At 57.0% G+C, this 14,323-nt stretch overlaps 1 protein-coding gene across 1 annotated transcript in view; it reads right to left on the reverse strand.

Moving 5' to 3' along the window:
- The window catches only part of DNHD1 (dynein heavy chain domain 1), a gene marked incomplete at its 5' end in the record, with an annotated part of 43,262 nt that overhangs the window by 16,356 nt on the left and 12,583 nt on the right, over positions 1-14,323 (reverse strand). Inside the window, 12 exon segments of the mRNA XM_083362578.1 lie at positions 265-367; positions 1,682-1,886; positions 2,444-2,652; positions 2,738-4,424; positions 4,527-4,830; positions 4,919-5,111; positions 9,660-9,792; positions 9,906-12,921; positions 13,019-13,116; positions 13,461-13,586; positions 13,856-14,072; positions 14,174-14,265. Coding sequence (XP_083218704.1) covers positions 265-367; positions 1,682-1,886; positions 2,444-2,652; positions 2,738-4,424; positions 4,527-4,830; positions 4,919-5,111; positions 9,660-9,792; positions 9,906-12,921; positions 13,019-13,116; positions 13,461-13,586; positions 13,856-14,072; positions 14,174-14,265 — 6,383 coding nt within the window.

Here is a 14,323-nt window from a genome sequence, read left to right on the forward strand (position 1 = left end):
ATGGGCTTAATTTAGCTGCATTCATTCTCTTCCAGCTTCCTCCGTTGTACTTATGGGTCTGGATACCATCCCAGAGAAGGGCGCCTCCCAGCTAAGGGAGCCCTTTGGAGGAATCATCTGGTCAAGAAATCAGTTACCCCAAAGCCCCCAGACAGACAAGTCTTCCCTGCCGGAGCCTCTCTGGGACCTAAATTCCAAGCTAAATTCCATCTGTGCTCTAAATTCCAAGCTATTTCCCAGCAAGTTATAAACTTTAAAACTCACCTGTTTAATCTTGACCAGTTTCTGCTGCAGGGCCTGGACATCCCGCGTATGTTCTTGCTGCTTCTTGCTCACCTCACCCATCTTCTGCAATGCCAGCTTCATCCTGCGGGGAGGACAAAAGGCCTCTCCCTTCACAGTCACCCCAGCCCCCTTAGGAACCATCTCACTGGAATACAGTTGGAGTCCTAAGATTTCTCCTTAGGTAGCGGGGGTGGGGGTGGGGGTGGGGTGTTGGTTGGTTTATTGATAGGCTGCAGAAAAACGGCTCCACCCTCAAAACACACCCAGACTGATGCTGGCCAAAGACAGGGTGGGTGGCGTGGGCCAGCTGACTCTGCAGCTGGGGAACGACGCGCCTCCCTCTCTTTTGGGTACTACAGGCCCAGAATATGTTCCTGCCGTTTATTCTGGGCAGTTTGCCAGCCCGCTTCCCGCCCATGTAAGTGGGGCATTGATGGAGACGATTTCCCCTGCGACCCCCTGAGCCTGAGACCCCCACCTGGCTCTGAAAAATTAATTCATCAAATGCCAACTTAACTTTGGTTTGATAGAGGAAAAGCAGATAAAGCAGGTTTAAAGTTATGTATAAAGGAGGAAAAACTAAGCTGATGAACTGGTCTGCTTTGAGAAGGCAAATGCTGACGGGGGTTGGGAGAACAAATCGGCTCAGGTCCGCTTGGGGGAAAGACAGCCTGATGCAAGCGCAGGGGAGCTCGGAAGCAGGTTTCTGCCAGCGCCCAAGGCCAGGGACCACGAGGAAGAACGGGGATTACCCTGAACATCTCAGCCTTCCCAAAGCCCCCGGGGGGGGGCTCTTACTGGCAGAACCGGTCATCCTGGGGGGAGGGCTGGAATGCGGGGAAACTTTCTGGATCTTTTGAGCGTGGGAAATTCAGTTCTAGCCTGACTCTACTGCAACCCACATCTTTTAGTCAAAGAATGGGGTCGGGGGGGGGGGTCTTTCTTTCCTAAGGAGTCGGACTGGGGCAGGCCTGACAGAACGTTTGCTAACAGATGTGGAAGTGAGACCTATATAAGAATGTGCTTTTATCCATTTTGCCAGGAAAGCAAAGAGATGACCAGATCAATTTGAAAGGAATTGGCAGGTGGAGAAGAAAGGAGAGGAAAGGCACAAATGGGTGGGGGGGGGAGGGGAGGGGGGGTTGTGGACAATTAATTCAACGTCTCTTTCTTTCATTTCCCACCTCCGGTTTCCTCTTTTGCGCTCCTTTCCTGCACACCAGGAGTTGCAAGGCTTACTCTGAATGGCAGCAGGTACACACAGATGGACATGCTTTAAAAACGGGGCAGCACAAGCCCAACTCCTAAATTTGTCTTAGACAACCTTCTGACGGGGTTTGGGAACGGGTTACGTTTGAGCAAAGGCCCATCTTGGCTTCCGAGCAGGCAGACTCACCGTTCGGCTCTCCTGTTGACCTGGTCCTGCAGGCTGTCCAACAGGCGGACGTAGGAATCCAGGAAATCCAGAAAGCTCTTGGGGCTGACGAGGGGCAGGCTGTGGGCCAGGGAGGAGGCGTAGTCGGCTGCCGAGGAGTGGATCTGGGAGGCGGCCACGGCCGTGTTGTGCAGCAGGTCCTTCTGGGCATGCAAGGACAGCGGCCCTAGCAGGGAACACGGGAGAACAGAGAGTGTGCAAGCGGGATGAGAAGCCCGACGTCTCTGCCCTTGCCGAAAATGAGCTCAAAAAGGCCTCGAGGCTGGGAAGCGCAGAGACCCAGGCCGTGAGCGTCTCTGGGGATTAAGTGAGCGGAAAAGCAGCACCTGGGGAAACAGACCGTGTTTGAGGGCATCGGATGGTCTTGCCTGACACTGTGTGCTTTTCTGGCCAGGATCTGGTGGGCCGGGGTGGGCTTCCAGCTATAGCGGACACGGTCCCAATGTTTCGCTGGAAACTAAGGTTGCCCCTCAGAGACAAGGAGGTCAGCTCAGGTGCGCGGCAGACCACCAGCCTCTGGAGAGGCCAGCCAGAGTTGCCAGTGAGAGATCGAGACTTCCCTAAACTCTGACGCTTAACGCCGCTCAGCACCTGGGTGGCTTGCTTGGGGCAAGAACTCCGAGTGCAAAGTAAGGAGACGAGAGGAGAAAGAGCAGCCTTCTGAAGCCAGAGGGTGGGGCTGAAGGCAAAGAAAGCGAAGCCCCCTCTTTGGCTGGCACCAACCTCGGGTAAGATGTACGGCACTCTTGAAGTGGCCCTTCAAGCGCTTGGAAGCCACCTGAAGCAAGGACTCCTGGCTCCAGTTCTGGTAAATCTCCAAGCTGCAGAGCGACTGAGCCAATGCTGTGGCTGTGAGGGGTGGGAGCGCCAAGGAACCAGGAGCCCCCAAGAGCAGGAACACGTGCAAGTTGGAGCGCACCGACTGGAAAAACCTGCAAGGCCAAGATAGCAGGGGGGGGGGGCCTGAAGGAGTTGCTCTGGCCCAGAGAGGCCTCCCCTCTCCTCCCCCTTCCTTACTTCTGCAGCACGAGGTCCTCCCGCATGCTGCGCTTGATGCTCTGGTTCTCCTGCACCATGGCCTGGATGATGGACATGGAATCGTCTGGGCTAGAGAGCCCAGGGCAGGTGCCTTCGATCATCAGTGCCAGGACCTGGTGCAAGATGGCCACGTTCACTCCCGGGTGCACCAGCAGCAGCACTCGGCTCCCCCTAATTCCAGCCTGCCAGCTTGCCGATCTCAGCAGTGCCAATGCCTCTGCCTCGCTAGAGTTTGCCGGCAGGCTCACGAGCAGAGTGTCCGTGGCACGAGCCACCAGGGCCACCAGGGCCTGCCGGCCTGTGCACCGGACAAAAGCGACCAGGGCCCCGTGCCTGTCTGGGCCCCAGAGCAGGCGGGCCAGCCGTACCACGTGCCGCAATCCATCTGAGCACAACAGGAAGTCAGGGGGCAGGCAGGAGCTCAGCTGCCTCTCTAGGACTTTCCAGAGCTTCTCCTGATAGGGGTTGTGAGCACCGGGGCCGTGGAAGTCGGGGCCCAGGTCCTTGCTGAAGACAATGTCTGCTGGGGACTCGCCCTGCAGGAGCAGCAGGTGGAGCGGCAGCAGCGGGCCAAAGCTGTCCTTCCTGCCTGAGGTCCGGTGCTTGGACCGCACCAGGAAAGACCGATGGGGAGTGGCGTGAGACTGGCTGGGCTTCCTACTGCTTTGCCTCTTTTCCTCGTCCACCCCTTCGGGCTCTGTCTCGGGGCCCTCGTTTTCCGGATCGCCCAGGGCAGCTTCTTCCCAAGGAGAGGCGTCGGGTGGGTCAAGCTCCAGGGCGGGGGCCTGCTCCACAGGATCCCAACGGTGCGGGTAGCCGACCTCGGCGCTGCACGGGAGCTCGGGCTCTGCTTGCAGAGTCAGCAAGAGATGCTCCTCCCTGGAGTCCTCCTCCCCCCCTGCAGAGGCCGTGGCCTGAACAGCGGTGCGTCCGTGGACAGGTGAGCTGGGGGAGGGAACGGCCTGCAGGACACAACGCTTGGCGCAGAAGACGGTGGTGGCGATTTCCAACAGGATCTGCTCACAGAGTTCCCGCTGTTGCTTTCCTCGCAGAGGGTCGCAGAAAGTGCGCAGGCTCTCGTGCATCCAGAGCCGAATGATCAGCCGGGTACTGAGCATCGCAGTGTGCCCCGTGCCCACCGCCGGCCTCCCCATAGGAGAGATGCGCCTGGGGCTTCCCCCCTTGGAACCGTGGTCTTCCAAGGGGGTGCTCAGGTGAATCCCCGGACGGGGCCGCAACAGAAGCATCCCCTTGATCACCTTCGCAACGTCATGCAAGGAGAACTGGAAGAGGCAGCAAGCAGGGGAGGGGTGGAACCTTCTCCTCACTGTTTCATAAGTGTCCAGGGTGGCCTTGACCACTGCAGAGGCTAACTCGTGATGTCGGGTCAGCAGAGGGAATTTCTCCAGCCAGGTTAAGACTGTGCCAGTGTGCATGCTGAGCAAAGACTCCCTGCTCGTGGCTGGAAGCAGCACCGTGCTGAAAAGCCTGACGAAACGAGGACAAAGCGGTGCGCTGCCAGCGACCGGGACGGAAAGAGTACCGAAGCAGTTGAAGCCTGCGGCTGGGCACTGCTGCAGCTCCAGAGTCTCGGCATGATAGAACTGCTGGAGGGTGAGAGTCTGGCGCAGAGACTCAATCACGGGGCTGGTACCTCGGACTGGGTCTGAAAAGGAGGCGGAAAACCATGGGACCTGCTGCAGCGTTTTCCAAGCTCGCTCCCCGACCTTAGAGAAGGGAAGGCGGAGAGGAGGGGAGGGGAACTCACCGACAAAAGCCAGGTGCAAATCCTCCATCAAGAAGAGGAAGCGTCCTTTGCTCGCGGCACCCCAGGTGGGCTTGCCGGTGGGGAAGAGGCCTTTCTCCCTCAGAGCGCTCTGAGACCTCCTGTGCAGCAGTTGGCGCAAGTGCACCGTGCGGAAAGCAGGCGTGAGGCACACCCGGTGATACAAGTAATTGGGCTGCACAAGCATCTCGGCAAAGGTGGACTTTCCACAGCCCGGCTCCCCAACCAGGAGGATGGGCTGTTCTGTGCCCAACAACGTGTTCAGTACAAAAAGCACCCGCTCGTGCTGCAGAGGAGGAAAACAAGGTCACTGAGACACAGGCACGCACAGCACATCAGAAAGGGGGAACGTGAACCTGGGGATTCCATCGTACCTGCGGCAAAACTGAGAAGCCCACAGGAAGAGCCTTGAGGTAACTGTGCAGGTAACGGCCATTGAAAGGCCGCAAAGTGCCGTCCTCAGCCATAGGATAAAGATCGAATGTGGAAACTGCTGCCGGGAGCTGGATGGAGAAGCTGCTGTTGTGGAGGGCCCGGCGGACAAAGCGGTCAAAGAGAGGCCAGTACCTATGCAAAGAGAGAGCAGAGGCGGGCCAGCCCACAGTGAAACCACGACTCCTCCTCCCCCCTCCCCCCGATTCTTAGCCTCCATCTGCTCCCTGCTTCAAGGGCCTGGGCTCCCCACTTCCTGAACAGCACCCAGCACGGCCACCTTCTGGGTCTCCTTCAAGCAAAGGACCTAATGAGTCTCTTCTGAACCAAAAGGTTTCTATTGCCCAAGGAGTTTCAACTGCATGTCCTCAGTTCTGAGCCCCTGTGCACTGACCCTTTCTTCAAATATAAATATAATAAACTTAAACACCAACAAAGATTGGGAGCCAATTTTGACAAATGACAAATTGGCTAAACAACTGCCGCCGCCACTGCCACCACCATCTAGGTAGCTACAGGGCCCCCCAGCATTGCCCATGCACTGACCAGATGTGGTCAAGCAAGCGGATGTGTTTTTAGGCTCTCCTGCAAACTGAAAGGAGAATACCTGTGAGGAGTCTGCCCAAGGATCAGCCAGAAAGGCTGCTGACCAGTAGGCTCTGGGCAGATCTCAGAGGTATCAGCTCCATTCCAGACGAAGCCAGGATCTCCAGGGAGAGATGGGAAACCCAGAGCTAAGACTGGAATAACCACACGGGGCAGCCCCACCCCAGTCAAGAATGGTGGGTGGCTTGGGGCTTCTTCTGGACTCTCAGCGACTGCTCCAGGCCAGCTGTGGCTAGGAGAGCCTTTGCGCAGGTTCACTTTATGCCCTTCATCAACCAGGAGGCCCTTCGGACAGCCACTCATGCTGCGGTCACAAGAAAGTGATGGGCACCTCCCAGCACACCCACGTGTCACTACGCGAGCTGCATTGGTTGCCAATCAGCTTCTGGGTTCAGGTCAAGGTGCTGGTGCTTTTAAGTCCTTTACGGCAAAGGCCTGGGTACCTGAGGGACCACCTATTTCTAACTGTTGCTGCCCGCCCTGTGTGTTGTCCACATCCCCCTTGTTACTTCTTGACCTCTTATGGGACTAAGGCCTTCTCTACTGCAACCCCCAATCTCTGGAACAACGTTCTCCAGAGATACAGAGGACGATTTTGCTCCCAGAGTTCAGACCCCTTTTTTGGCTCAGGCCTGGCACTGATGTGTTTGTGGAACCCAGGTGGGATTTCGTTGATTATTGTTATTGTTTTAGCGCAAGCTGCCCGTAGGCTGTATGTTTCTACTGGCTTTCATTGTTTTTGTGTTTGTAGTTGTAACCCACTACATGGGAGTGGGTGGCTATAATAAAGTTTAAATAATAATAAAATCAAGATATCCTACAGAAATAATACCAAGAGTCTGAATAAAGACAAACCCTAACCCACGCCCAAGCATCCTTCAAGCTGACAACATCAACCACGCTGAAGAAACAGACCAAACTGGCCTAGAAGAAACCAGACGAAGAAGAGAGACGTGGCAAGGCAAAGTACCACATGGCCGGCATATAAAAAGACGAAAGGCAAATCAGATGATAAAACCTGGCAGCGTCCAAGAGTCCAAGAAAAATCGAAGAAAGAGACCACAGGGCTAATTCTGGCTGCACAAGACCAAGCCTTAGGAGCAAAGCCATAACTGAGAAGGCAGCAATGGACAGCAAATGCCATTGGTGCAAAGAATCAAAGATTCCTAGGACTAGTCCAGCCCCCTTTCCAAGGCGAGAGTCCTTATAGCACGCCAGACAAAGGAATGTTGAATCTTTTCTTGAAAGCCTCCGGCAATGGAGCTCCCACAACTCTAGGAGGCAAGATGTTCCATTGACTAATTGTTCTCACTGTCAGGAAACTCCTCATTTCCAGGTTGAATCTGCTTCTGATGAGCTTCTTGTCCTGCCCTCAGGGTCTTAGCATCTCTCTTGAGTCACGGTGACCAGAAGCGGATGCAGTGTTCCAGGTGTGGTTTTACCAAAGCAGTGTAAAGCAAGGACTCTGACTTCCCATGATCTTCATGCCATCACTGTTGATGCAGCCCAGGACTGCCCTGGTTTGGGCAGCTGCAGCGCACTGTGGACTTATACCTAAGCAGTGATCCACCGGGACACCTAGATCCCTCTCACAGTTCCTACTGTTGAGCCAAGTCCTCTTACTCTCACCGCTGAGGGGCACCTACTCCTTTTGTATTGAATGAAACCTTTTTTTTTACTTTTGGCATTTGTTGCAAGTCAAAATTTATTCTGAGTCTTAGTCTTCCTGACTCAATCTTTGCAGAGTTGGGCTATTTGGTGGTATTCTGCTCCAGTTATAAGCCCCTCTTTCCATTTTTACACTTGAATGAATAGAATAGAGCTGGAAGGGGCCTTGGAGGTCTTCTAGTCCAGCCCCCTGCTCAAGCAGGAGAACCTTTACCATCTCAGACAGGTGATTGTCCGGTCTCTTCTTGAAAACCTCCAGTGATGGAGCGCCCACAACATCTGGAGCTCAGCTGTTCTACTGGTTAATTGTCTTCACTATCAGGAAGTTTCTCCTTAATTCCAGGTTGCTTCTCTCTTTGATCAGTTTCCAACCGTTGTTTCTTGTCCTTCCCTCTGGTGCTTTGGGGAATAGTTTGACCCCCCCTCTTCTTTGTGGCAGCCCCTACTGGAATACTGCTATCATGTCTCCCCTATTTCTTCTTTTCTTTAGACTAGCCAAACTGAAGTCCTGCAGTTGTTCTTTGTATGTTTTAGTCTCCAGGCCTTTGATCATCTTAGTTGCTCTTCTCTGAATTTTCTCCAAACTCTCAACATCTTTTTTGTGATGTGGTGACCAGAATTGGCTGTCGTATTCCAGGTGTGGTCTTACTAGGGTTTTATAAAGCGGTATTAATACTTCGCATGATCTTGATTCTATGCCTCTGTTTATACAACCCAGGATCGTATTAGCTTTTTGGTTGCTGCTGCACACTGTTGGCTCATGGTCAAGCGATCGTCCACTGGGACTCCAAGGTCCCTCTCACAGTTACAGTTTTTGAGCCAGGTGTCATCCAATCTGTACTTGTACCTTTGCTTTTCTCCACACTGAAACTCATTTTGTTGGATAGGGCCCATTGTTCAGGTTTGTCAAAATCTTTTTGGATCCCGAGTTTGTCTTCTGGTGTGTTGGTGTCATCTGCAAATTTGATGAATTCCCCTTCTATTCTCTCATCTAAGTCATTGACAAAGATATTGAAAAGTCCTGGGCCTAAGAGGGAACCTTGAGGTACCCCACTGCTTGCTTCTCTCCATGTGGACGTAGGGCCATTGAGGACTACTCATCCAGTACGGTTTGCCAGCCAGCTAACAAATCCATCTGGAGCTGATGTTGTCTATTCCACCTTTTCCTAGCTTACCAAGGAGTAGGTTGTGGTTTACTTTATCAAATGCATTACTGAAATCTGGGATTTCAGAATTCAAAGAGACAAGCATCTCCCACACAATACCCCGGATAGGTGGACAACGATGCCAAATCCACTCTAAATATCACACTATACACGTGTCGATGGAGATTCTGCAATCCAGGTTATGGTTGTCCCAAAGGTGATTTTTCAAGAGGCATGAAGACATTTCGCTTCTAATCCAAGAAGCGTGTTCAGCTCTGACTAGATGGTGGGGAAATGGAAGGGTTTATATTCCTTGCAGACAGGTGGTCATTTGCATTCTTTTAGAGGGCAAGCAGCTCCCCATCCAGTCATCACCTCCCCCAATGCCCGAGGGGCCTGAGACAGCATCGTCCTCAGCTCCTGGCCTCTCCAAATGTGCCAAGGGAGATGCGCAATCCCTGGCGGACTGTCCCGGTTCCAACTCCTCCTCCAAATTGGGCTCCGATGGGGCCATGACAGAACACACAGGCTGTGGGGGAACCCTGGCGCTTTTCTGCCTCAATCGTGGCTTTTCAAGGAGGGTATGTGTTTATGGCACCCATCTGGGGCAGGAGATGAGCAGTCAGGATCTCATGCCGTTCAGATGGCCTGCCCTCCCTTTGACTGTGCCTGACCAAAACAGTTCAGTATCGCCATCTGAGTCTTCCAAGAGCCACAAAGGGTTTCCCAGAGGGACGTGGTCTTCTCGGTCATGGCTCCTGAGCTGCTGTTCACTCCTTGATATAGAAACACACTTTAAATTGGTCCGTCCTTTAGGAAACTAATGCAAGCAGCTGGAAACAAACTTATTCTTAGCTGCTCTGAATTTGTTTTAACAGTTTTGTCTCACAGCTTGCAAAGTAGTTCAGGAACATTTCTGTTGTTTTCACAAAAGAAAGATGATCAAATAAATATAAAAAGTTGCCATGTCAGCTCAAGTCCCCCTACCAGCTCATCCTCAGCCCTGTCCCTGGCATCGGATGGCCTATTCTGGAATTTCCCTGCAGAGTGAATGGATGCCTATGGGTGGCCTTGGGGCAGGGCAGGGCAGGGTGTCAATGCCCGGGGGTGCTGGGGGGGGGGGCAGACCCCGATAAAATAGGCCTGGCCTGGTGCTAGCAAGGGCAGCTTCCCGCTTCTTCTCCACCTGGGCTCTCCCCTCCCTCGAACTCTTCTTTCTGGGGAAAGGGTGGCAAGGGCAGAGCAGAGGGGCCGGGGAACCTACCTGGTTTGGAGATGGCTCCCGAATCCCCAAACGTAGGCGAAGACAAAGATGCTCTGGGCCAGCAGGGGGTGGTGGGCGGGGACCTCATCCAGGCTGTGAGCCTTCAAGCCGGGGGGCGTCCAGGAGCTGCTTTCTAGAGGTAAGAAGGCGGGGGGGGTCACCCGGGCTCCTCGGGGCGGGGGGGGCGCCAACCCCCTTCCCCAGCCACTCCCTTCTTCTCCCCGGTCCCCAGCAGACCACCCTTACCTGTGGCCACCTTGGCAGCCGCCCGGGGCTTAAGCTGGTCGCGGCACATGTAGTGCTTGAGCAGTGCCTGGAAGATCCTGGTGAAGGCCGTGGTCTCCTGAACCCCCTGCGCCAGCAGGCGCTGGGGGTGGGCGTGGGGCAGCAGGGCCGTGCTGCAGTGCCGCTGCAAGAAGGCCATCGTGGCCGGGAAGAGCTCCTTGGCCAAGCCGTGCAGGGCGGCCAGGGTCTCCAGGGAGAGGCTGTACTTGTGGTGCGCAGGGGCGAAGGCAGAGGACAGCAGCACTTGCCAGAGCTGGGAGCCCTCCAGGTGCAGCAGGGTGCAGTGGGCACAGGCCGAAGGGGGCATCTCCGAGGCATCCAGCATCTCAAAGAGGAAGCGGAGGTTCTTGGGCGCCCGCAGCCTCTGCCCGTTGGGCAGGCTCAGGAAAGGCCTGGTGCTGAAGAGCAAGGAGATGGGCTCCAGCCATTCTCGGCAGGCAAGGCCGTCCAGCACCAACCACTGCTGGCAGCTGCCCTCGCCAGTCACAGAAGCGGCAGCCGAGGTGGTCGCCCTTTGCAAGATCCGGGAGAAGACCCCATCCCGCCACAGGCTGCCCTCCAGGCTGCCCACAAACTCCGACACGCTCAGGGCATTGGGCCACAAGCAGACGGTATTTACAGGCCGGAAGGCCGCCTTCTCGTGGGCACCTTGCACGCCAGGTGTGGCATCGCTGGCTGCCAGCCTACTCAGGGCCTTGGACAAGGTCCGCCAGGCGGTGGTCTTGCCGCTCCCCGAGGGCCCCAGGAGGAGGATGCCGGTGGCCACCTGCATGGCCTGGGAGAGCTGGCCGGCAACCAGGAGGAGGTCTGGGTCTGGCTGCAGCTTGTCCTCCTGCAACTGAGCCACCAGGGCGCTCTGCAGCCGATGGGGCAGCTGCTCGGAGTGGGGCAGGGAGGCGCTGGGGAAGACGTCGTGGAGCAGCTCGCACACGTTGTGCAGCCGAGGACCCTTGGGGCCAGTGAGCAAGGGCGAGCGACACAGAGCCTTCACCACAGCGGGCTCTTCTTCCAGACCCAGGAAGAAGACAGTCCGAGGAGAGAGCTTGGCCCGGGAAGTTGAAGGATCTTGCTGTGGTGCGGGAGCAAACAGGATGCTGATGGCCGCTTCAATCACCTTCCGGATGAGGGTGGGGCTGCTGAAGTGGGCCCTGGGATTGAGCATCCTCTCCAGTTTGAGGAAAGAGCACAGCTTCTCCGCCAGGAGTGGGGCCTCCCGAAAGCCAGCCACGAGGAGCATGGCTTCCGCAAGCCTGGTTAGGTCAGGGGGCAGCACCGCCAAGGGGCGCAGGGCCAGGCACAGCTGCTCCGGAAGAGACTCCATGGTGACCACACAGCCATAAGTCTCCCGCACACGGAGCAGCCTCCCCCCAAAAAGAATGTTTCCCAGCACCCGCGGCTGATAGGGCTCGGCCTCATCGGTGCCCAGCTCTGGCAAACCGACGGGCTGTGTCTCGCCCTCCTCTGAGCTCTCTGAGCTCTCCGAACCTGTGCTGGCAGGGGGGAAAACACCCGAGGGCTGGGCAGAGGTGGCCCCCCTGCCCCCCTCCTGGAAATTCAGACACATCCTCTGCAGGTCGACAAGGCAATGGCTGAAGGCAGAGAGCACGGCGGGTTCCAGGGCCTCGACAGACTCCAGCAGCAGCAGGGCCCCCGAATGCACAGCCCCACAGAGGTGCCGGGAGAGGCAGCCGATAGACATCTGCCTGGTGCAGTGCAGCGTGACCAGGTGGCGACCCAGAAACTGGGCCAGGCCCCGCACCGTGTGGGACTTGCCCACGTCCGGGTGGCCCAGCAGGCCCCCACAGCAGAACTCCTCCAAGGCCAGCAGCAGCCCCAGGAAGGTCCGATCCAGCGAAGGGCTGCCCAGCAACGGTGGGCCAGTGCCCAGAAACTCGTAGCCGTACGGGAAGCGGCTGTCGAGGACTTCGGCCCAACAGCCGGGGAGACTGCCCACCCAGGAGCAACTCGGAGGGAGCCCTGCCGCCTGGGCTTTCTCAGGCAGCAGGCGGACGCTGTACTTGAGGTGCCGGGCCCACTCAAAGTTGCGGACAGAGGCCTCGTCGCGCTTGAGCAACCGAGAGGTGATGTCACGTTGCTGGATGGTGATGACGATCAGGGCCCCTAGCAACATGCCCAGGTGATCTTGCTCTGGATTCCAGGCGTGGAGGCTGCGGTAATTGCGGGTGTAATGAACCACGGCTTCCAGCTTCAGGCCGAGCCTGAGCTCCAGCCCCTTCCGCAGCCGCTGGTGCGAGAAGGCCTCTTCCACCGCCACCCGCCATAGCGCCTCCTCGGCCAGAAGCACGCACTGGGTCGGAAAGGTGTTGCCCAGCCCCGCCCAGCACTCGGCCACCAAGTGCAGGGGCAGCTCCGTGGGTCCAGGGCGCCGCTCAAAGGCTAAATCCAGCTGCGGCCTAAGGGCCAGGCGCTGGGCCACACACTCTTGCACCTGGTGGAAGACAGACTCCTTCATGCGATGCTCCAGGACGCAGAGCCACTGGGTGGCTTTCCGGCCGAGGGGGACTGCGCTGCACAGCTTCAGCTTCTCGCCGTGGCTTCCCTGCAGGCCAACCACCTGCACCAGGGGCAGCTCAGCTGAGATGCCTTCAAGGTTCTGCGACGTCGGTGGCAGGAGAAGGTCCAGCTGGCACACCCCAGGGAAGCAGCGCTGGGACCACGCCGAGGCATCCGCGGTTTCGTTGGCAGTGGACAGCATGGCCACCAGCTCCTCGTTGCTGAGGAAGAACAGGCGGGGAAAGCCCATCCGGGTGGCCTCCAGCACGTAGTCGAGGGACCGGATGAGGCCCTGCAAGTCGGCAGAGCCCTCCAGGAAAGCTGCCTGCAGCGCGGCCCCAAGGAAGCGGCTGTCCCGGCTAGACCCCGGCCCTAAGTGGACACTGGACAGCACCAGGGGATCGTTGCACGTCAGCCGCATGACCTCCCGGAAATGGGCATCCAGTCGCTGGAACCGGGAATCCTGCGGTGTGGGGCACGGAAAAGGAGGATGGGAGGAGGATGGGAGGAGGGCCCAGAGAGGAGTGGGACAATCTTCCCAGGCCACAAGCCCAACTCACCAGCTCTGCGCTGGGGAGGGTGATGTTCATCTCGTAAAGAGCAATGTTCAGGAAGACCCACTTCTGTTGGAAACTCACCCAGGCGTAAAGGAGGGACTCTGGGGGAAAGAGGAAGACGAGGATGAAGAAAAGGGAAGGGGATCCACCCATCACACGACACCCGGGGGTTCTGAACACGGATCCCTGAATGAGCAACTGGCTGGGCTCTCACAGCACACTGATCCTGGAACCGGGTCAGTACAGCACCGGGAGCCAAGAGAGACCTCATCTTTCACCGCTTGGCAACTTCTGAGTCTGGCCAGCGTCATCTCTTCTGTTCCTGCCGACTCCCTCCCCCCCCCAAGAGAGGGATTCGGGGTGACAGGTGCCCCTCGGGCACTACAGATGCCCAATGGACTCCTTCGCCCTGCAAGTCAAAGGGTACCCCTCTCCGTCTCCTCACCAAAAGTACGCAGTGTGGAGACCCAGCTCTTGGCCTCTTCCAGGATGTCGGAAGAGAAGGGAGACAGGATCATGTTCTGCAGGGTTAAGATGCTGTGCTCCACAGCAGCCTTCAGCTCAGTGGTATCTGCAGCCCAAGAGAAAGGGCAGATGGTCTGGACGTCTGGCCCAAATTGACGGCGCTATTCCCCACCGCCCCCTCTGTGCGAGGGGGAGGAGTGAGAAAGCTTCCCCCTGAAAAAAGGCAGCTGACGGTGCACCCCAACCCCCCCCTTCCTGTTCCCAGAAAGGAGGGAAAAAGGCAGAGCGACGCAAAAAGCTCCGGCAAGTAGGGAAGGGGTCCTTCTGGCTGGCTCCTGCTCAGCCCAAACGCACCCGCATCGTTCAGGGCCTCACCTGACAGCACGTAGGTGCCGCTGTCCTTGGAAATGTATTCAAGCTTGGCTGCACGCTGGCGGCCGCTAGCCGGACGTCGGAAGCGTTCCGGCTGCGGTTCCTGGTAGGGCACGTTGAGGATGAAATTGATGAGACGGAATTGCTTCTCCGCCCAGGCCCTCTCGATGCGCTGGAGAGTGTCCCTGGCATAATGGCGGCTTTTTTCGTGAGCATAAACCTGACGGTCAAGGGAGAGGATGGCTTTGTCACGGCCCCGCCCATCAGGAGCAAGTGGAGTAACGTGGCTTCCCCCGGCCGGTCACGTGCCAAGCCGCTCACCCTGAAGATAGCATCGCTGTATTCCAGCAGCGGGTAGGAGAGGAGCTGGCCCAGGGTGAACTGCATATTCATTGGGCACTTGGCGCCCATCACTGAAAGAGAGCAGCAAACGGCCAAAGCCAGCTCAGCCCCACCCGACTCGGCCATCTG

The sequence above is a fragment of the Vipera ursinii genome (assembly GCF_947247035.1).
Source record: "Vipera ursinii genome assembly, chromosome: 4".
Lineage (NCBI taxonomy): Eukaryota > Metazoa > Chordata > Lepidosauria > Squamata > Viperidae > Vipera > Vipera ursinii.